At 44.5% G+C, this 24,354-nt stretch overlaps 1 protein-coding gene across 5 annotated transcripts in view; it reads left to right on the forward strand.

Annotated features, from left to right (window-relative positions):
* Nucleotides 1-24,354, forward strand: part of PDE4A (phosphodiesterase 4A) — a 599,090-nt gene that overhangs the window by 302,997 nt on the left and 271,739 nt on the right. For 4 of the 5 annotated variants that reach the window (XM_063931378.1, XM_063931380.1, XM_063931379.1 and 1 more), the window contains exons 3-7: nucleotides 4,814-4,999; nucleotides 13,359-13,395; nucleotides 18,679-18,749; nucleotides 19,946-19,995; nucleotides 20,622-20,734. In XM_063931378.1, the coding sequence (XP_063787448.1) occupies nucleotides 4,814-4,999; nucleotides 13,359-13,395; nucleotides 18,679-18,749; nucleotides 19,946-19,995; nucleotides 20,622-20,734 (457 nt within the window). Of the gene's footprint in view, nucleotides 1-4,813; nucleotides 5,000-13,358; nucleotides 13,396-18,678; nucleotides 18,750-19,945; nucleotides 19,996-20,621; nucleotides 20,735-23,595; nucleotides 24,276-24,354 lie in introns of those variants that run through there. The other variant, XM_063931382.1, reaches the window with a different exon arrangement.

A 24,354-nucleotide genomic window follows, 5' to 3' on the forward strand; every position in this document is an offset into this window, starting at 1 on the left:
GCTATTGTAGCGTCACACGTTGTCACAATATTCAGCAGACCATGCAATAGGGTAGTCAGACGTGACCTCACCTGTCGTTCTGTTTGTAAGAGTGTAGAACCGGTTCCTGTACCACCTTCGCCACCGTAATAATTCCCTGTGCATGTATCATAATCACCCACTGGCATTCATATATACTTTAGTTCACGCGTACAGGTTTTATATACACAGGGTACAGTGTAAGGCACATGCGTGTGTTGTGTTATACTGTGCTGGGTACGTAGGATTAGTTTTTATATTAGCAAAGTAGTTATTATTTATTATTATTATTAATATTATTATTATTAGCCTTTATATTGCGCCACAAGGATCCACAGCACCTTACATAATACATAAACAGTATAAACAGAACAAGTGAAAGTGAGTCACAATACAGTACAAAAACATTGCAGAACATGGACAAGGACAAACGCTGCTACTGCAGCAGCAGCAGCCATAATACCCGAATAAGCAGCAGGGCTGCCGAAGCCACAGGTTTGGTAGTGGGGAGGAGATGATGGTATAAGTGACGGAAGGGGGCCCTGTTTGTGAGAGCTCACAGTCTGAAGGGGAGTGGGAGACAGACATGGGCGACACAGAGGCGAGACTCAGTGACGGAGGAGCGTGTAGCAGTAGGTTAGGATGAGTGCTGGAATGCTTTGATAAAGAAGTGGATTTTGAGAGTCCGTTTTAAGTTTTGTAGAGTGGTGGACAGTCGAGAAAGAGAGTTCCAGCGGTAGGGAGCAGCACAAGCAAAATCCTGGAGGCAGGAGTTGGGAGGAAGTAACAGTAAGGAGAAGAGGTAGCATTCATTTCTGCAGCGAAGTGTGCAGGCGTGTGATGGGAGATAAGTCAGAGATGTAAGTAGGAGAGGATTGAGGGCGGGATGCACCAACGCTTAAAATGCGTCCAAATCTCGTTATATATTACATGCACAGATGGACTCCCGGGTCCTAATCCCGGAAGTCCCGACATCACACACAGCTGTACTTTGGTAAAATATTCATGCATACGGTGTTTCTAAATGCTGATATGCATGCTGTCAGTGGCGGGATGCATCCTATGCAAAATGTGATGCTTAATGCATCCCACCCTGGGTAATGGCTTTGTAAGTGAGTGTGAGAAGTCTGACTTGGGTTCTGAACGAGAAAGGGAGCCAGTGTAGGGCTTGTAGGAGGGGAAGCAGATGTACGCTTGGAGAGAAAGATGAGTCAGGTAGCAGCATGGAGGACAGATTAGATAGAGGTGGGAGTCTTGGAGGCCAGCCAAGAGGAGGTTACAGTAGTCCAATCTGGAGATGACCACTGAGTGGACGAGAGGACAGAAGCCAGACTGAAATGGGCCATGCAGAGAATGGGAGGAAAGAAAGGCGGTGGTTGTAGACAATCCATTTAAGGAGTTTTGGAGGCCAAGAGGGGAGAGAGATGGAGCGGTAATTAGAGTGTCAGGATCAAGAATGGGGGAGACAAGGTCATGCTTGAATGCAGACGACACAGTGCCTAATTAGATTGGCAAGAGAGGAACCACCAAAGGGAGAGAGGCAGCGGAGGAGGCGGAAGGGGATAGGGCCAAGAATAAAGCCACAGATTAAGGATAACACTGCATACCATGGGCCACTCGTGTCAGCCCTGTCTTTTTTGCCTTTTTACTATAGATTGTGCAGTCTTTCCACCATTGTGCAACTTCATCCTTAGTTTTGCATCTTAGTTCGCTTATAGTGTACTATTTAATTTGGATTAGTGAAGTGGGCAAAACGGTAGATAAATATTGTGACTCTGCGATCTGCCTGAGAGCATGGCCTAATGATGCAAATCTGTGGTAATTGTGTCATTTTAGTCCCACTCCTTTATTCAGATCTGCAAGGGGTGAGCCTAATGACACGACCTGTCCGGCCCATCACTGCCCACCTTATTCTCCTCCCCGGGTTTCTCAGTGAAAAGAAAATGAAAATGTGGGTAAGTACGAGTGTACTGCGAGACCACGCCTCTTTCCCATGAGACCATGCCCCTTTCGGTGGCTGGCCTCTGTTCTGTGCACAATGTGTCAACCAGTGACGTGCGGTGCGGTGGGGTGAGGCAGAGCCTTTCCTGTCATACTAACGTAGAAGCCAAATTTTTGACTATATAACGTATATGAAAAATACAAAGAACATAATGGAAATATCTTTGTATTCTAATCATTTTTATAGTCAAAACTCTGGAGTAAAAAGTCTATGGCAGGTGAGACAGTGCCTCCACTGTCTTATCTTTTCCACACATCTCTGATCAAAACTCACCATATTTCCAGCAGTATATACTGCACCTGTGTGTACTAGCCAGTGTCACCAGACCCAGTGAAGCCTCTTCTAAGGAGGTGATGTATCAAGCAGTGTTAAGAATGGAGTAGCTGCCCATAGCAACTAATCAGCTTTGAGCAGTGCTTAAAGTGGTCATAGAGAGGTGGTGGAACTCCCCCTCCCCCATGTAATAAAGGTATTGCCCCCAAATAAGGGGGTGTGGTCACACAATAGTAATAATGCCCACAATTGTAGAACTCATAAACCATTTAATGCCCACAGTAGTAGCACCCCGTAATACACATAATGCCCACAGCAGTAGCGTCCCTTATACAATGCCCCCAGTAGTTTAGCCCCTGCAGTTATGCCCCCAGTAGTTTAGCCCCTGTAGTTATGCCCCTAGTAGTTTAGCCCCCTTGTAGTTTGCCCCCAGTAGTAATGCCCCCTTGTAGTTTAGCCCTCAAGTAGTAATGCCCCCAGTAGTTTATCCCCTGTAGTTATGCCCCCAGTAGATTAGCCCCCTTGTAGTTTGCCCCAATATAGGAATGCCCCCCTGTAGTTTAGCCCCCAAGTAGTAATGCCCCTGTAGTTATGCCCCCAGTAGTAATTCCCCCCCCCCCCCCCTGTAGTTAGCCCCCTTGTAGTTTAGCCCTCAAGTAGTAATGCCTCCAGTAGTTTAGCCCCTGTAGTTATGCCCACAGTAGTTTATCCCCTGTAGTTATGCCCCCAGTAGATTAGCCCCCTTGTAGTAATGCCCCCCTGTAGTAATGCCCCCAAGTAGTAATGCCCCTGTAGTTATGCCCCAGTAGTAATTCCCACCTGTAGTTAGCCCCATTGTAGTTTAGCCCCCAAGTAGTAATGCCCCCAGTAGTTTAGCCCCTGTAGTTATGCCCACAGTAGTTTAGCCCCCTTGTAGTTTGCCACCTTGTAGTAATGCCCCCCTGTAGTAATGCCCCCAGTAGTTTAGCCCCTGTAGTTATGCCCACAGTAGTTTAGCCCCCTTGTAGTTTGCCACCTTGTAGTAATGCCCCCCTGTAGTTTAGCCCCCCTGTAGTAATACCCCCCTTGTAGTTTGCCCCCAGTAGAAGCACTCACACATCTAAAAATACATTTAAATAAAACCCACACCATACTCACCAAGCCCCGCTCCCGCGTCCGACTGCTGCAGTCTTCCTGGCGTCCGCTCCTCGGCACTATGGGAGATACGTCATGACGCCTCTCCCATAGCATGCACTAACGGAGCTGGAAGCCGGAGCTCAGTAGTGAGCTCCTGCCTCCGGCTTCCGCTGTGGCGAGAGAGCCGGGCGCCCGCTGGTAACACAATCTCAGCGGGTGCCCGGCATCTCCCTGCGGCGCCGGGCACACATCGGGTTAGGTGAGGCGGAACTCCAAGTGGAACTGACGGAACGCAGTTCCACCCCGTTCCGGCTCACTTTAACCCCTGGCTTTGAGGTAGCATTTATCAAGTCAATTCTATAAAATAACAGGTAAAGGCTTATTGATTGCTATGGGCAACTTCTCCACTCTTTACAATTCTTTATACATCTCCCCCTAAATTTTAACCTAACCTTGCAATAAATGAAAGGTATATACTGTATATAAAGCTGTGTTTGACAGCATTTCAGTTTATGCAGCACATGATCATGCACAGTAATGTACTCTACCGGCTCTTGGTCAGTGTAATCCCTCAAATATAGGGTTCTTCCGACACACAGTAGGTCACTGTCACTGCAGCTTACAGTGGGTGCTGCTGCCGTCCTGTGCCTTTTTATTATGTCACCCTGCCCATATGATGGTAATCTTTCACTTCTTATCACCCGCATTCTTGCCCATTGACAGGCACACACAGAGCAAATACTAACAGGAAGACGTGTTTCACTGTGTGATACTATTATACTAGCACCTACAGCTAGGAAGACAGAGGTAGGTGACCTCTGCTAATCAGGCAATGCCTTATAGTCCCACGAAAGGTGGAACGCCAGTGTGTTGCCTGAACCTGACCTACTGTACAAGCAACGAGCGGAGGCTCAGCTCACTTATAAACCCATCCGCATAATGAATGAATCCACTGTTATTCCTCCGCCCTTCCCTCCTTTGACCTTTGTCCCATCTTCTCCTTTAATCCCCTTTCCCAACACAGCTGCCCCATTGACGTGAGCACGCACTCCAGATGTTGCAACTGTAATTTAGCAAAGCTGCTTCGCCTCAATAGGGGTGCCTGATCTCATTACCGTATACTGTAGCGGGTGCATGGAGAGCGCAGGGAACTTGTGTAATTATCTGACAAGCCTGCATTTAGGATTAGTGTTCAAGAAAGAGACCTATAGTTCTGAGGTGCGGTTACTCTGGGTAATAGAATCCTGGATATTTAACGAATGCTTGTGTAAGCCTTACTGGCATGTAGTGGAGTGGCTAGTATTGCTGCCTGACAGCACTGTGTAGAGTTTGTATGTATTCCCCTGTCAATTACCTATTTTGGCAGCAGCCAGTAACTGGATCTCTGTTTTGTCTCCTCTACAGCTTCGATGTGGAAAATGGGCCTTCTCCAGGTCGCAGCCCGATCGATTCGCAGGCGAGTCCAGGGCTGGTGCTGCACCCCAGCTTCCCACAGAGCCAGCGGAGGGAGTCCTTCCTTTACCGCTCTGACAGTGACTACGACATGTCCCCCAAAACCATGTCCCGGAACTCCTCTGTCACCAGCGAAGCGTAAGTGTCCCTAATCTTACTGGGGTATCACCCTGGATTTTCATAAATGTTTACCCGTGACGCTGTCATACACATTGCAGTCTCTGTCCCATATCACTGTCTGTGCCTCCAATTGTAGCCAGGGGCCCTATATCCGCCTCGTCAAAAACCATCATATCTGTATTAGGGGACATGTACTAAGCAGTAATAAAAGTGAAGAAATGAGCCAGTGTGGAAGTTGTCCATGGCAACCAATAAAAGCTGACATTTCTTAGGAACAACAAAGAGTAATAAAACGACGGACTAGGTAGGACAAGGGCGAGGGTTGGGCCACATACTGTATCTCGTAAGGCAAGAGGGGGGGTGTGGCAGGGAAGGGAATGCAGCTTGCCACACAGCGAGGCTGTGCCCAATGTTATGGTGGGCATGCAGTATCAGATGTGTGGACAGATTTTCATCCATTCTCTGAGAATACAGAGAGAGAACCCGCACGAAGGGAATACACCAGAGGTTATCAAACGCGGTCCTCAAATCACCCAAATGGTACAGGATTTAGGTATATTCATGGCTTAGTGCAGATGGTTAAATCAAATTGACTGAGGTGCTAATTAAGTCACCTGTGGCCAAGCATGAAAACATAAAACCTGGACTGTTGGGGTGCCTTCAGGACCACATTTGAGGACCTCTGGAATACACATTTATTTATTACTCAAAATGATCCAACATTACATTTCTTTGCCGGTAGATGCATGTGACCTGTAGTAACTGGTGTAGCACCAACGGCACCATTAAAACGTTAATGACAATAGTTGCTGAGATTGGAGGGATTGTGTCCTATTCCTCCTCACAGAACTGCTTACTCTCATGGATGTTGCTGAGCTTTCTTGAATGAACACCACAATTTAGGTCCTGCCATAACATTTCCATTGGATTAAGGATAGGGCTTTTTTTATTCCAAAATGCAAAATGAATCTTGCGTCAATCGTATTTTTGGATTTATGTGTATAACAGGCACTGGGGAAATCACACTGTATACATACCTCCCAACATGACCCTCTCCAGGAGGGACACAATGCTCTGCTCCTGCACTTCCCTCTTAATGTATGATTGCCAAACCTGCGTTGAACAGGTTAATGGGTCAGGCTTCCGTTGCTGGGGTTTAAACGTCACGGCAATTCACACCCTCAACTAAATTCCTCCCAGAGTCTCTCTCGTTATGGGCTCTTATAATCAGTGAATGGACTGCAGCTGCAGTATTTGGAAAATAAACCAGATGATGAAAAGTTCACTTGTTGACTCCTCCGATCTAATAAATATTGCCTCCAATAACAGTGTCGTTAGTATCCTAGTTATAATTCGATGGTGGACGATTTGGCCATAAAGGGACAGAGTTAGTAAATAGGGGAGATTATTATAAGACAAGTTATTGCAATAAGCATGCATCATAGGCTAGTAAACCAAACTCAGCTATGCATAATACACTTAGATAAGCATTGCAGTACTTCACTGAATGGAGTAGCCATTACCAGTCCAGTGACCAACCTACACAAAGGCAGTGATCCGTGGTGCGGGCCAGTCACAAGGTATGGTGAGGGTACAGAAGTTGGGTATGGAAGTTCAGTAGACACCTGTCAACTGTAGACACCTGTACATCTTTTTTTAGGGTCGTCGTCTTGCTGCAGCACCCACTTTCTGTTGAGTGTCAGTTCATGGACGGACACCCTGACATTCCCCTGTAGAATTTCCAGTTCCATCATTGATGGCAAGGTGACCCAATCAGGTGACATCAGAATGGCCCCAAATTATGATGCTGCCTCCACTGTGTACTCTGGTTGGGATGAGGTTGTCATGCTGAAATATGCTGATTGGTTTTCTCCAAACATAATTTTCTCACTTAGTCAAAAATTTAGACTCATCCCGAGAACATTTCTTCCAGCAGTCTTCAGGCTCATCCAGGTCTTCTGCAGCAATCTTTAACAGACAGCAGTGTCCTTCTTGGAGAGTAATGGCTCCCTCGTTGCTACCCTCCTATGTATACTGTTCTTGTCAGTGTTTGCCTTATGACAGACTCCCAAATATATTAGCCAGTGCCAGAGACGCCTGCAGGTACTGTAACGCTACCTTGAGCAGATCCTCTGAGGTTACCCTGGGGTACAGTGTAACCTCCCGGACTGTTGCATGCCTTGCTCTTGGAGTCATTATTTCTCAGATGAACCATCCTAAGTGGCGCACGCGCGGGGGGGTTAATAATAGCCAGTAGTGCCATTGATAAGAACTGCGGCACTGTTAATACTGTATGTGTCTTTGCGGATCTAGATGTTTGCAGTATTCAGTTCCTCTTTAAGCGATAATAATGTCCTTCATGTGCTGACTTTAATGTACTGTATACTACCCCTTTAGATGTGGATGTTTTCCCGTTTGGTATGTAGTGTAACCTATTGCTCACTTTTGCACTTTAAGCTCACTTTGTTTACTGTGGTTGCTGTAGCAACCATTTGCTTTGCGCTGATTGATTACCATGTTATCTCACTACAAGAACACAAGCCCCCCACCCCACCCCATCCCATCCTTACATATCCTGCATTTGCCCCTGATCCTGCGAAGAGTAACAGTTTTGTTTATTAACATTAACTTCCATAGCACCAGCATATTCCATTGTGCTTTACAATGGTCAATGGTGATGAATATTCTCCGTTTGTACATGGGCTGCCTGACAGTGGATTGGTGAAGGCCAGAGTTTTGTAACCTTTTCCAGCCTGATGAGTGTGCATGCATCCATAGAGCTGTGTGGTGAAGGCCAGCACCTGATTTATGCTTATGAAGTAAGGCAGAGCTACCCATACTCACTCCTGGCATACCCTGCAACATGACCCATTCCACTAGGTACATAATGTTCTGTTCCTGGACTTCCTTTCCAGTGACGGTTCCAGAGGTGGGGCTGCAGCACCGTCCAAAATTCAAATAGGAGACGCACCAACTGCCAGTGAGTCCTGGCCAGCGATGTCTGGCAGCGTTTGGGGTATCTTACCTAGGGCCCCAATGACTACTTTATATGGCTCTGGGGGACATTTACTAAGCAGTGATAAGAGCGGAGAAGTGAGCCAGGGGAGAAGTTGCCCATGGGAACCAATCAGCACTGAAGTAACATCTATAATTTGCATACTATAAAATGATACAGAGCTGCTGATTGGTTGATGGGGCAATTTCTCCACTGGCTCACTTCTCCGCTCTTATCACTGCTTAGTAAATACGCCCCTCTGTTTTTTGTATGTTAGATGTTTGTTTTTTAACTGTTTTTAGGACTTATGCCGGGCATACACGGGCAGATAAAGTGCCTGTAGAACAACTAGCATTTTATCTGACCCGGCCAATATCCGGGACATACACTGTGAGATCTCTCACAGTGTATGCCACAGGATATCGGCGCTCCGCCCCAGGGGAGGAGACATTTCCCCATTCCTTCCTACGTAAAGGAACAGGTGAATGTCCGTCGGTCGGCAGCAGTATGTCATACACTGTCCGATGCGGCCGACATGACACTTTGAAAATATCGAATCGGATGGACATTGTGGACGATCTGGCATGCCCGACCGATCAATTATATTTTCGGGCCGGACGGCCACTTACACGCTGCAAATATCTGCCCGATCCGCTGATATCAGGCGGATATGTCGGTTCTTGCATTGGGTAAATAGCTGAGCACATTTTTGCAGAAATTCAGAAAATTGTAAAGGATTCACAAACTTTCTAGCACAACTATTTAATGTTACACAGAACATTTTGGACCTACGTATCATTTGCAGGATATCCACCCACATTACGTGTTTTCGGGGGGTACCCACAAATAATATGTGTTGCCCAAATGTATCTGCAGGGGACCACAGCAGATATTGGCTGCAGTCCCCAGTTTTTGACCACAAAAGCAGCCACCATAGAAACCTATGGAGGCTGCTTTCTTGCCGAATTTACCAAGCTCCAGAATGCGAAGCTCTCCAGTGCCCATCCCCAGTAGCCAGCGCCATCTTAAGGTAGCGTCAGCCATTGCAGCCTATGGGCTACACTCCACATAAAGTAACGGGTGTGGTATGGAAGGTAGATAGTAACTAGGTTGACAGTGTCTAGGTTGACCACTATTGGTTGACAGTAACTAGGTCAACAGGGTCTAGGTCAAAAGGTCGACATGAGTTTTTAATGTTTTTTTGGTGTCATTTTATTCGTAGAGTGACCGGGAACCCCAATTAGTGCACCGTGTCCCCTCGCTCCGCTACCGCTTCACTCGACACAGATTACCTAGAACATGTCGATCTAGAAACCCTGTCGACCTTGTTACTGTCGACCAATAGTGGTCGACCTAGATAGTGTCGACTTAGTTTCTGTCGGCATAGAGACCGGATACCAAAGTAACGGGGGAGGGATCTGTAATGTGATCATCCACATCGTAGAGAGTGGGACAGGCTGCTATCAGAACCCTTGGTCACTGATACTTGCTGGCGGTATGTCATTTCTTATTGCCACACATACAGTAGCTTCCCTAAGAAATGATTATTATCGGGTCTAGGAAGTGATAATTAGTAAATATGCCCCATAATGATCACACCTCTATATATAATATAAATAGTACATATAATGATTATACTGCTCTGAATAATGATACTGAGTATCTATACACCGATAATTATCACACTGCGCTGTATAATGATACTGAGTATCTATCTATACACTAATAGTGATCACACTGCGCTGTATAATGATACTGAGTATCTATACACTGATAGTGATCACACTGCGCTGTATAATGATACGGAGTATCTATACACTGATAATGATCACACTGCACTGTATAATGATACTGAGTATCTATACACTGATAATGATCACACTGCGCTGTATAATGATACTGAGTATCTATACACTGATAATGATCACACTGCACTGTATAATGATACTGAGTATCTATACACTGATAATGATCACACTGCGCTGTATAATGATACTGCGTACCTATATACTGATAATGATCACACTGCGCTGTATAATGATACTGAGTATCTATACACTGATAATGATCACACTGCGCTGTATAATGATACTGAGTATCTATACACTGATAATGATCACACTGCGCTGTATAATGATACTGAGTATCTATGTACTGATAATGATCACACTGCACTGTATAATGATACTGAGTATCTATACACTGATAATGATCACACTGCACTGTATAATGATACTGAGTATCTATACACTGATAATGATCACACTGCGCTGTATAATGATACTGAGTATACACTGATAATGATCACACAGCGCTGTATAATGATACTGAGTATCTATACACTGATAATGATCACACTGCGCTGTATAATAATACTGAGTATCTATACACTGATAGTGATCACACTGCGCTGTATAATGATACTGAGTATCTATACACTGATAATGATCACACTGCACTGTATAATGATACTGAGTATCTATACACTGATAATGATCACACTGCACTGTATAATGATACTGAGTATACACTGGTAATGATCACACTGCGCTGTATAATGATACTGAGTATCTATACACTGATAATGATCACACAGCGCTGTATAATGATACTGAGTATCTATACACTGATAATGATCACACTGTGCTGTATAATGATACTGAGTATCTAGTATACACTGATAATGATCACACTGCGCTGTATAATGATACTGAGTATCTATACACTGATAATGATCACACTGCACTGTATAATGATACTGAGTATCTATACACTGATAATGATCACACTGCACTGTATAATGATACTGAGTATACACTGGTAATGATCACACTGCGCTGTATAATGATACTGAGTATCTATACACTGATAATGATCACACTGCACTGTATAATGATACTGAGTATACACTGGTAATGATCACACTGCGCTGTATAATGATACTGAGTATCTATACACTGATAATGATCACACAGCGCTGTATAATGATACTGAGTATCTATACACTGATAATGATCACACTGCGCTGTATAATGATACTGAGTATCTATACACTGATAATGATCACACTGTGCTGTATAATGATACTGAGTATCTAGTATACACTGATAATGATCACACTGCGCTGTATAATGATACTGAGTATCTATACACTGATAATGATCACACTGCACTGTATAATGATACTGAGTATCTATACACTGATAATGATCACACTGCACTGTATAATGATACTGAGTATACACTGGTAATGATCACACTGCGCTGTATAATGATACTGAGTATCTATACACTGATAGTGATCACACTGCACTGTATAATGATACTGAGTATACACTGATAATGATCACACAGCGCTGTATAATGATACTGAGTATCTATACACTGATAATGATCACACTGCGCTGTATAATGATACTGAGTATCTATACACTGATAGTGATCACACTGCACTGTATAATGATACTGAGTATCTATACACTGATAATGATCACACTGCACTGTATAATGATACTGAGTATCTATACACTGATAATGATCACACTGCACTGTATAATGATACTGAGTATCTATACACTGATAATGATCACACTGCACTGTATAATGATACTGAGTATACACTGGTAATGATCACACTGCGCTGTATAATGATACTGAGTATCTATACACTGATAGTGATCACACTGCACTGTATAATGATACTGAGTATCTATACACTGATAATGATCACACTGCGCTGTATAATGATACTGAGTATCTATACACTGATAGTGATAACACTGCACTGTATAATGATACTGAGTATCTATACACTGATAATGATCACACTGCGCTGTATAATGATACTGAGTATCTATACACTGATAATGATCACACTGCGCTGTATAATGATACTGAGTATCTATACACTGATAATGATCACACAGCACTGTATAATGATACTGAGTATACACTGGTAATGATCACACTGCGCTGTATAATGATACTGAGTATCTATACACTGATAATGATCACACTGCACTGTATAATGATACTGAGTATCTATACACTGATAATGATTACACTGCGCTGTATAATGACACTGAGTATCTATATACTGATAATGACCACACTGCGCTGTATAATGATACTGAGTATCTATACACTGATAGTGATAACACTGCACTGTATAATGATACTGAGTATCTATACACTGATAATGATCACACTGCACTGTATAATGATACTGAGTATACACTGGTAATGATCACACTGCCCTGTATAATGATACTGAGTATCTATACACTGATAATGATCACACTGCGCTGTATAATGATACTGAGTATCTATATACACTGATAGTGATCACACTGCGCTGTATAATGATACTGAGTATGTATACACTGATAATGATCACACTGCGCTGTATAATGATACTGAGTATCTATACACTGATAGTGATCACACTGCACTGTATAATGATACTGAGTATCTATGCACTGATAGTGATCACACTGCGATGTATAATAATACTGAGTATCTATACACTGATAATGATCACACTGCGCTGTATAATGATATTGAGAGGAATATTTATGAAGCAGCGTTTTGACCTCAAACTTTAAAGCATGTCTAATAATAAGCACAAAAAATATTTTAATAAAAGTAGTGCCCCAGCAAAAAGAGTCTTCTTTCCCTCTTATATGTTTAAATACAGTGTGTTTTGACTCTTAAGGAGAACCACCAACCATGTAATTATACTACTCCTATCTAGGACATACTTTAGATTATGTTGGTTATTAGATATAATTTTCCATTAACTTGCGCTATACTAATACAAGGACCAGATTTGTGCGGAAACAGGTATCCGTTTGGCAGGTCAACCCTACTTAGGTCGATAGTCACTAGGTCAACCACTGTTGGTCAACACTGACATGGACAAATGGTCGACACATGAACAGGTCGACATGTTTTGTTTTGTTTTTTTAATTGATTTTTAACTTTTTCATACTTTACCATCCACATGGACTACGATTGGGAATAATAACCTGCGAGCCATGCAAGCGGACGCGGTACACTAATTGGGGTTCCTGGTCATGGTAGGGAAAAAATGACACCACAAACCGCTCAAAAATCCACGTCAACCTGTTTGTGTCGACCTGTCCTGTGTCGACCATTTTCATGTGTTGGCTATTTGTCCATGTCGACCATGTCAATGTCTGCCAATAGTGGTCGACCTAATGACTGTCGACCCATTCATACCAGATCCGTGGAAACATCCCCCCTTTTGTAAGTACAAGCACAAAACACCAGGCCTGAGTGTCTGAGCATGCTGACGTTCATACTGAAAATAATATAACAGTGTATTTCTGCACTAATAAGTGTTTTCTTGTTGTATCACAGGCATGCTGAAGACCTCATCGTTACACCATTTGCTCAGGTACGTATGTGACGTGTTCCTACCTGTGCACTATTACAGAGTACTGGGGACTGAAATAACACAGGCATTGTGCTGACAGCTGTGTAGATGCATTATTATGTGGTGTAACAGGGAACATGTAAGGGTGGCTCGCTGTATTCTCTCTGGCATTTCCAACTATAGAATATTCCTGAACGTCCTGCAGTGGCTGCTACATTTATTTATTTACTTATTACCAGTTATTTATATAGTGCACACATATTCTGCAGCACTTTACAGAGAGTATCTGGCCATTCACATCAGTCCCTGCCCCAGTGGAGCTTATAATCTACGCACAGCGGGTGATCCGGTTTGACCTGCGCATGCGCAGGCACCGCAGTGCGCCGATGCATGCCAGAGATGCGATCGGCATCTCAGCCCAGCGATCGCCTCTGCCTCTTGACGGGCAGAGGCGTTCGCCGGGCGGGAGGGAGCGGGCCGGTGGCGTTGGGCCGCCGTTTTAGGGGAGCGATCCGGGCACCGCAGACTGTGCGGGGGGCAGCCGCTGCGACCATGAGAGCGATGGGTAGCTGCGCTGGTAGGGAGCTACTCTTCAGGTACAAAAGTATCGCACAGCGGCAGACATGCAGAGCGGACTAGCATGTCTGTGAAAGTGATCGTAGATGTGCTAAATTTAGCACATCTATGATCAAGTCTGAATTACCTCTTCTATTCCTTACCACATGCACAGACATTTACACTATGGTTAATTTTTTGGGGAGTCAATTAACCTGCCAGTATATTATTGGAATGTGGGAGGAAAACCACGCAAGCACAGGGAGAATATACAAACTCCACACAGTTTCTGCCATGGTGGGAATTGAACCCATGACCTCACTGTTGTGAGGCAGTAATGCTAACCATTGCACCATCTGTGCTGCCACATGCAAAACTGATCTTTATTCGTATTTATTATGTATACTTTTTAGGCTTGCTCTCTTTATTCGTTACTGTAATGTTTTCATATTGTCAGGGAACATATATCTGTCTTTATTAGAATGATACCTTAAGGTGGGTACACACATAACGATTAGAGCCGCGATGTGGGCGCTCCTGATCGTTTGGAACGACACATCGTGTACATCGTTCTGTGTGCATGAACGATGGCAAATTGCAACAGGCCCATCCCTTTGGAACATGCAAGAAGATCTGGGGCTGCCGATTGCATCATGGCCACTGCTCCCCCCCCCCCCCCCATTTGTCGCTGCCGGCATCGGTAGTGCAAGTGTGTATGCACTTGCCGATGCCACCCCCACTGGGTATGACGTGTCATCGTGCCGTGTGCACCCACCAATAGAATGACATAGTTTGACATACATGGTTTTGTTTTTTCATGGAAAGGTTCAGCCTATGGGAAAGGCTTACTTATATTAAAATAATAATGATGATGATTTTAGTGTCCCGTGTAATCAGATAGTGTCTATACAAGCTCAACATTTGACAGTAATATTCCTATATATTTTATTCAATTGGAATTGCTATGTGGTTCCATAGTGTCTCTATAAGAGCCCTGAGTCTCTCTCTATGATTTACCATCAATCAATCAGACTCTGGCTACCTCAGCTATGGTAATACTGGGCCTAATTCAGACCTGTTCGCTTGCTAGGGTTTTTTGCAGTCCTGCGTTCGCATAGTCGCCACACATAGGGGAGTGTATTTTCGCTGTGCAAGTGTGTGAACGCATGTGTAGCAGAGCTGTACAAACAGATCTTGTGCAGTCTCTGAGTATCCCAGGACTTACTCAGCCGCTGTGATCACTTCAGCCTGTCCGGGACCGGAACTGACGTCAGGAACCCTCCCTGCAAACGCATGGACACGCCTTTGTTTCTCCAACCACTCGGTCAGTTGCCACCCACAAACGCCTGCTTCCTGTCAATCTCCATGCGGTCGCCCGTGCGAATGAATTCTTTGCACAAACCGATCGCTGAGCGGCGATCCGCTTTGTACCCGTGCGACGCGCCTGCGCATTACGGTGCATACGCAGTTTAGACCTGATCGCCCGCTGTATGAAAACGCAGCCTAGCGCTAAGGTCTGAATTAGCCCCACTGTTCGCTTACTACAGATAAAACACAAAGCCTTTACTTTGTAGTAAACAAAAAATTGTAAATTGTTGAGAGAGACTAGGGAACAACTGGATTTAGTTTTGGATACTTAAATACTTTCCAGCCTTTGCTCAACACACATACATGTACAAACCCTTCATGCATTGGTCTGTTCCAGCGGACACTCTGCACAGCATTTAGTGGATGTTTAGCCCCTTACTGAAATGGACACTTCTATGAAAGTTACTATATAATACCCCTTTCCACTAGCTCCTTAAAACACGGGTAAATGCGCGGGGGCGCGCATTTACCCGTGTTTTTCCCTAGTGGAAACGGGTCCCCCGGCAAATTCCCGGATCAAGTGATCCGGGAATCCTACTTTTTCTGCTCATCTGATCCTTAACTAGGCTTGCCATAATTTGCCTTTAATCTGAGACACTTATGATTTACACTTGTTCTGTGGTTGATTAAAACCAGATGAAAAGCAGGCTTGTTGTCAGGCAGCCACAGAACTTGTGTAAGTTATTTAGTAGGGGTCCCGGATTTAGGGGATATTGTGGCAAGCCTACCCTTTCTGATATAGGGGTATATTCAATTGATGTGGAAAGCTGCCGTCTGTTGAAAAAACTGCAGTTTTCGACTTTTTAAGGTCGAACCGTGATTCGACCTATTCAGTCCCAGCAGTTTTTATTCGACAAGTCGTGGAATTCGACTTGCCAAATAGTACGTGAATCGGCAGTATAGCTGCCGATTCACGTACTTTCGAGGGTAACAGGGCCAAATTCAACATGATTTCGCCCTGTTTCCGACCATCTCAGTCCGATATAAAAAAATGTCGGACTGGGATGTGGGACCCAGAGGAGGGGAGACGGGGGGGAGCCGCAGGGAGACGGGGGACAGCCGCGGGCATACAGGGGAGAAAAGCGCTACAGCGCTGGAGCAGGATGTCTCACAGCCGCGCTGCTCACGGCAGCGTCCACCCGGCTCCAGCAAGTGAGGTCACGCTTGCTGGAGCCGGATGGATGCTGCCATTAGGTCTGGCGGCTGTGTGACATCTTCCTGCAGCGCTACTGTAGCGCTGATCTCCTCCATCTGCCCGCGGCTCCCCCCCCTCCTCTCCTCCTCTGGGTCCTTCATATCAATTCGACTTTTTAAAAGTCGAATTGAGATGAGATCTGAATAGGGGTTGTCTGATCCATTCCGACAAATGCATGTCGAAATGGATCCGAACCTAATTGTACATACCCCATAGTCTATAACACGTGGCACAAAAGGGCCATGAAGTCTGACTCCATCTCAAGTGTCACATTTCAATCATTCCATGTTTCCATAATTGTCCATGGCCCTCAGTTGTAATCATATAGTCATGTAGTATAAAGGGGCTGCGCTGCTTGCAAATATCTGGGTACCTGAAACCTTCACATACCGTTATACCATGAGAATCCCACATTCTGATATGCAGAGAATAAAACATGTACAGGAGAACCCTATAAAGCACCTATGGTACCACAGGCAACATACTGGCCCCCTTACTCCTTCCATTTGTTAAAAACAAAAACATGGGACAGAGTAATCTGGACCCTTCAGTTCCCAATTTGGCTGTCATGTTTATCAGGGGATCCGGTCTCTAGGTCGACCACTATTGGTCGACAGGTCAAAAGATTGACAGGTCAAAATGTCGACATGAGTTTTTCACGATTTTTTAATATATTTTTTGAACCTTTTCATACTTAACAATCCACGTGGATTATAATTGGGAACGGTAACCTGTCCCGAGCGCAGCGAGGCACCTTGCCCGAAGCATGGCGAGCGAACACGGTGCACTATATGGGGTTCCCGGTCACTGTACGAAGATAACGACACCAAAAAAACATTAAAAACTCATGTCGACCTAAAGACCCTGTCGACTTAGTTACTGTCGACCAATAGTGGTCGACCTAGACACTGTCGACCTAGTTACTATCTACCTTCCATACCACACCCGTTTATCAGCTACATGAAGTAGTGCATATGCCTTAAGCTGACATTCAAACAGTCTTCCAAATGATCTATACTTGGGGTGCAGCACCCCCAGAGCATTGAGAAAGTGTGGAGAGGGGAGCGGAGGTCAGGGCTGGAAGTGTGCTGCTGCATGAGTTACAGCCTTGTAGGAGATAACCCTTAAGCTTTGTAGAGCATGGGAACAGTGACACCAGCTGGCTGGATGCTGTAACTACCAGGCCACCTTTCAATGAAACTTTATTCTTCCCAATATACTGTTCTGGCAGTGGCACTTATGCAAAGGTGTACAGTTGTATACACTTGGCTACATACGTGAATTACACTCGCCTGCCAAGTTTTTGTTATGAGCGGTCACCACCTGTCTGTATTTGTAGTGGGGAAGAGTGTGGTCATTACACTTTGTAGCGTATCAAAAAAAGCCTTTTATTTTTATTATAACATTTATGCATCCCTATTAAGTTGATGGGGTGCATTCAAATAATAGTGGCTGTAGGCCGTGTGTTTTATTTGACCTCAAGGGATGCACATTGGTGTGATGGTTAGCATTACTGCCTCACAGCACTGAGGTCATGGGTTTGATTTCCACCATGGCACTAACTGTGTGGAGTTTGTATATTCTCCCTGTGCTTGCATGGGTATCCTCCGAGTACTCCAGGTACATTCCACAATCAAAAAATAAACTGGTAGGTGAACTGGTTCTTGACAAAAATTAACTTTGTGTGTGTGTGTGTGTGTGTGTGTGTGTGTGTGTGTATATATATATATATACACGTGTTTAGAGCAGACTAGATGGGCCAAGTGGTTCTTATCTGCTGTGACATTGTGTGTTTCACATTCACTGCTTTTACAGAATGGTTAGAATAATATTTATTAACATTTTTATAGAGCACACATATTCAATAGCACTGTAGAGAGAATATTTAGTTGTTCACATCAGTCCCCAAACCAGTCGAGCTTACAGTCTATGGGGCCCATTTGTCATTGTATATTTGCGGCTTAATCCCCGAAAACACCTTTTTTTGGGGGGGTTAATGGCAATTATTAAGTATCCCCCTACTGTATGGCTGTGCTCTGCTCCAGTAACACTGTGGCTCTCTGTTACATTAATACATAGAACTCTATACACTACATCATTAAATCATACAGTGCTGATTTGAAAGCTCTATAGATGTTAGAGCGTTGTTCCTTAGCGATCCGTAACCCTCTATCTACTTTCCCCAGGTGCTGGCCAGCCTGCGCAGTGTCCGGAACAATTTCACCATCCTCGCCAACGTCACCAGCCCTACCAACAAGTGAGTATTCTCCTCATCCGCCCCATCACACGACCGCAGGCCTGACACTTGTAGGAGAAGGGATTAGTAAAAATATGTTCTATATAAAAAATTAAAAAAGCATCAGTAACAATGAGTGCATATAATGTACATTTTCCAAGCGTTACGAATAATAAAAGTGTAAATGAAGCTGCAGAGAGATCTCCCATTAATGGTTATAATGCCCCCAATATGTTCTGTGAGCTTCTGATTATGGCACGTATTTTGGAGACCCTATGTAATAGCTGACCAGTATAACAATTCTCCTTCCATTGTTTCGCTCTGTCTCTCCAGATTGCCATAAGGTACATTTTGGGGTATATTCAATACCTGTTGGGTCCTTTCCGACGGAAAGGACCCGACAGGTGAGTATTCAATGGGGCAGCGGGCCGCTCCCGACAACTGTCAGTGCACTGCTGAGCGCCGGGCCGTGCTGCTGCTTGGCAATACTCACCCGTCCCCGATCCCCGGCTCCTCCGGCCGCCTTTGCTCTTCTGGCCACCTCTGCTCCTCCGGCCACCTCTGCCTCTGCTCTTCCGGCCGCCTCTGCCGCTGCTCCTCCAGCCGCTTGTCCCGCTGTTCCTCCGGCCGCCTCACGCTGCTCCTCCTGCCGCCTCACACTTCTCATCTCCCCGGTTCCGACAATGTCAATCCGACTTTAATAAAAGTCGGATTGACATTGTCCGAACGGGGCCAACACCTGTCCGATTTGGCCGCAGAACACGTGGATCCGCGGCTAATCCGACAATCCAAGTGTTTTCCGACAAGTCGGGAATTCCCGACTTGTCGGAAAAAAACAGCCAGTATTGAATAGGTCAGAACCCCTTCCGACCTAAACCTGTCGGAAGCTGCCGTCTTTCCGACAAGACGGCAGCTTCCGACACTTATTGAAGACACCCCAAAGGGGTGTCTTCAATAAGTGTCGGAAGCTGCCGTCTTGTCGGCAGCTTCCGACACTTATTGAATACACCCCTTTGTATGTAATAATTATCACAGACTCTAACGGATAGAACTTGGCGTTTTGTACGTACATGAAACTGCCGCTTCCCTGCACTGTGTATTGAATAGAAGTGGTAGGGTTATAGAGGAGGCTTATGCTAGGAAGCGCTGATGTTTATTGCGCAGTGTTATTCTAATGATCTTTGTCTATGATGTATTTTATGCTTCTCTTTGGCCAGGCGTTCCCCAGTCATGCCTCAGCAGACAGTCTGTAAAGCAACTCTCTCAGGTAAGTGTGCGTTTCATTATACAAAGACTAGGAGGTAGATTTATGAAAGCTTTTAAAAATATAAAAAGTGGCGGTGTGTCGACCAATCCGATTCTAGCATTTTCTAGGATTCGCTAATGAAATGATTGCTGGAATCTAATTGGTTGCTATGGGCAACACCATCACTTTTCATTTTTAGAAGTGTTCGTAAATCTACCACTAGGTATATATGGAAATGAATGTTATGTGACAAACTGGCGGTTAGAGGAGGGCAGCATAAAACGCATTGCTATGTAGGTAGGCAATATAAAACTGGCTATGCTCTTATTTCTCCCCTATTAATGTATCCTCAGTATCTCGTTGAGGCTATTGGGCAATACTCTGATACGCATTTCATAGGTGTGCAAATGCAAAAAAGAATAATATACAAATGAGTAATATTAATTTCCAGTACTATAAGGCAATGTTCACACAGCAGCCGGCTTCTCACTTGTGTGATCATCACATGTGCTGGTTGGGATTGGCTTGTGAGCCACCAAGGAGCGTTGGGTAGGTGGGCACGGTGCAGGGATGTTTGAAGCAGTCTGTCTTACTAGCACAAGGACGATTTCTCAGCTCCTCACTCTTGTCATGTCTTGTGCCCGCAGAGGAGACGTATCAGCAGTTAGCCAAAGAGACCTTAGAGGAGTTGGACTGGTGTCTAGATCAACTGGAGACCATACAGACGTATCGCTCTGTCAGTGATATGGCTTCTACCAAGGTAAGACTTGTTAGGGTACATCTGGACCATAATTTCCCTTTATCTGTTATTGGGGTTCATCGCAACCCAGTCAATGGCTGTTTCATGAGCCGGAACAATGCTCATGAGGTCGCATCCGATCCGTGCACCAGGCACGAGTGAGGAAGTGGTACATCATGTTCTCATGACTAGTCAATATCTTTTGCGGGCACCTAATTCCACCAGGGTTCTAATCAAACACAGTCATGTGCTTGTAGCCAACAGTAATGAAATGAAACCTTCCCTAGCATATATTTTATCAGGCCCAACCAATATTTGCTCAGTAGGGTATGGTGTTTAGTGGAAGACTGATCTGGTCAGCCTGCGCGGTGGACTCTGGGTCCCTGCTGGATCTGGCGTAGGGCTAGATATAATAGCTGCCCCTGGAGTAGGTGGCTGAGATGCTGTAAAAATCAGGAGCTGGCCATTATTTCCAGCCCTACTTTGGATCCCTCCTTCCTCAAGCATCCAGAAGTGAGTACAGTATGTCAGCTGGCCAGCAGTTGTCCCAAGGAGCAGGAACCATGTTCTATTGAGCTAACAGCAACAAGTTCACAGTAAGGGTGTAATATATATAATAGAGATGTCGAAAATAAATACATCATGTATAGAATACATTTAATATGAAGCTTTGACTTGAAACTAGAAGCAGATTATTATTCTTAAACAGCAAGCATCCTCTGTTCCATTAGCAACATGCTGAAACTTGAATGGAGGTGGGAATTTTGTGTCTCTAAATAACAGCTGCGTAATTCAACGTGTATTATACTGCAACCTGGTGGAATCTTATCGTGTGTCCTTCTGCATGACAGCTGGTGGGGTCACACTCATGGAGCAGTACCATGACCGATAACTTCAACCAAAGTATAACTTTAGCTTAAACTACCCCACACACACACACCTTCCCAACTACTATTTCACTGATCCTGCTTACAGTTATACAGAGACCACCCTAATAGCCTTTCTCAGCTCAGTCTCTGAAGAATGTCGAAATGCGTTAGTCGAAATGCGTTAGAATCTTATGCGGTTGTTAGGATACTGCTAAAAGGACGAGCTGTGTGACACAAAGCCCCACTCTCCTCACTGGTTCCTGGCCAGTCCTGTGTTATACCCATGGTTTGATATAGAGTTTAATGACATCTATAATAGTGATGTGCATTGTTTAGACTTATAAGATGTGACCGATGATGGTGTAAATGTGAACAAACTGCTTGGGGTAAATCATGGATGCAACATATAGTAGTACTTTGTTTCAGGAAATGTGGGTCTACAAGACCATGACATCATTACCATGTGGACCGGGAGTTGGTAGCAGAGCGGTGTGCAGTGCCCGTAAACCATTCAGTCAGTGCTTGATCATGATCCGTGGATGTACCCTAAAACTTGAGCCCAAGGCAGTCAGGACCCAAACTATGCAGTATTTAGTAACAAGATTGGTAATATTAGGTAACTGGCTAAGCGAAGTGTGGTTGCGTAGGGATTAATGATCCTTGTTGAGAAATACACACCACAGTCCTATTGAATGCAGAATGGGTCATGACCTCTGGTGGTACTTTCTTTTTCCAGGATGCCTGTGACCAAGTATGATTTTTCCAAGGTCACCAATGTCATGTCATTGTCATAGATGGCGCCCTTAACCCTTCACATTTCAGTTTGTGGTTGTACATATGTGCTCATATATCTGCAGCATTTACTCTACATTGCAGAGCTTCTCCACAAAGCTTACTGATTGTCATATATTGGGAGAGTCAGCTTCATTACCGTCAGACTTTCTATATACAAAGTATCTTTCTAAGGTGCTCAGTCCCCAAGCATCTAATTATCAGAATTATTGTTATTAAAGGGGATTTGGAGAATTGCAACATATCATTATCTACCAGTGCTTGTCCTGTGGAAGTCATCAGAAGGTTCTGAGTTGAACTATAAACCTTTTATTTATACCAGGTAAATAAACACCTATGTCATTGCTTTCCAAACCAGCTACAATATATTAAAATGTGTGTATGTACATATATATATATATATATATATATATATATATATATATATATATATATATTCATTATCACTGAAGTGATTGGAAGACAAGGGCAACATTTTATTTCCGAGACAGTAAAAAAAAGTCTAAATGGTGAAACAACACATAGTATAAAAAGAAATATATTTATTAAGTATATAATAAATTAGGACAAGGAGCCTGCACTGGCTGAATCTCATGCCTAGAAGCACGGCCGCTCTCCTCCCTCCCTCCCTCCCTCCTCCTTCCTGTGACTCTCTTTCCTCCCCTCCCCATTTTACATCACATTCTCCCCTACTGCAGTATGCTAGATGTAGGAATAACGGAGGATATTAGCAGACAAACAGCCCTACAGGAGGCAGCTCCGGCTGACAGGATAACAGATCCACATTCGTCTCTCACCCCAGTTATTCCATCCATGTGCTAGCAGCTGATCGCCTCTTTCCGCCCAGGCTGCATGTCCGATCTGGTACCCAGGAAGGATGCTGCTGTGATTTTGCTACCTCCTCTTTTCCCCTTAAGGATGCAGGAAGAGGCCTTATCTTGCAGTTTCTTAGGCCCTCCGCAACCCTGACTTGTTTTCTTCCCCCCACATCGCGACACGGAGGGGGAAGAAGAGGACGACAAGGGGTCAGGGTGGGGGGGGGAGGGGTTGCACAGGGGATTAAGTAAAAGCTTTAAAGATGTAACACCTCAAAGGAAAAAGCCTGATAACCTGCAATATTTACTAGCTGTTCATGATGGGTTAAAAGCAATGGCCTAGCTGCATTTTTTTGCTATTTACATGTTTTTTTTGGGGGGGTGGGGGGGAGAATCCGCCATGGACGAAACCTCCGATTATGTCTTCAGGTTCCAGGGAAATTAGTAAGATTGGGGCCTGTGTGTGGACTCCTGTGGAAGGGGAGTAGGCAGACACCAAGTCTGCTATCTACCTGCCACATGGCTGTATGCTTTCCTGTAGCCAGAGATGGATACCTGGTCACATCTAACAGTTTGGGGCATTCTGCACCACCTTACATCTGCAGCTAATTCCTCGCCTGGGGAAGGCGTCGGGTGGAACCAGCCCACGCTCAGAGTCCACTATTGTGCGGATAGTTATTCCTTCTCATGTGTAACCCGATGACTGATCTTCAGAATCTCATGATCTTTAACTTTTTGGACTGAGAACATCACACAAGTCCACAGATTTATTGTGCTGAAAACTCTAAAGGATAACATCCCCCAACACATGGATTCTCCCTCCTTTTTTTTGTGGATTGCAAAAGTTTGAGGCATAGTGTATTTTTCCCACCCAAAATGATACTCTGGAAACAAAGGTTTTGGTCTCCAAGTTACTAAGGATATTGCAACAATTTCTGGAACATTGTGCAGTTGCCCTGCCTTTTCCATCGTCGCCCCACGGACTGGATTCCTCCGGATATGTCCATCTAGGATTGAAAAATGCCCTTAGTCGATTTTTTTTGTGAGACATGCTCCAGACCTTGGCTGGTTGGATGGTGGGACCAGGTGAATGTTATGCATAAAGATCACTGTCACGTCTCTGAAAGCAGAGCCTGCACATGCGCACAGCAGAGGTGGCCATTTT

The sequence above is a fragment of the Pseudophryne corroboree genome, chromosome 6, assembly GCF_028390025.1.
Source record: "Pseudophryne corroboree isolate aPseCor3 chromosome 6, aPseCor3.hap2, whole genome shotgun sequence".
Taxonomy (NCBI): Eukaryota; Metazoa; Chordata; class Amphibia; order Anura; family Myobatrachidae; genus Pseudophryne; species Pseudophryne corroboree.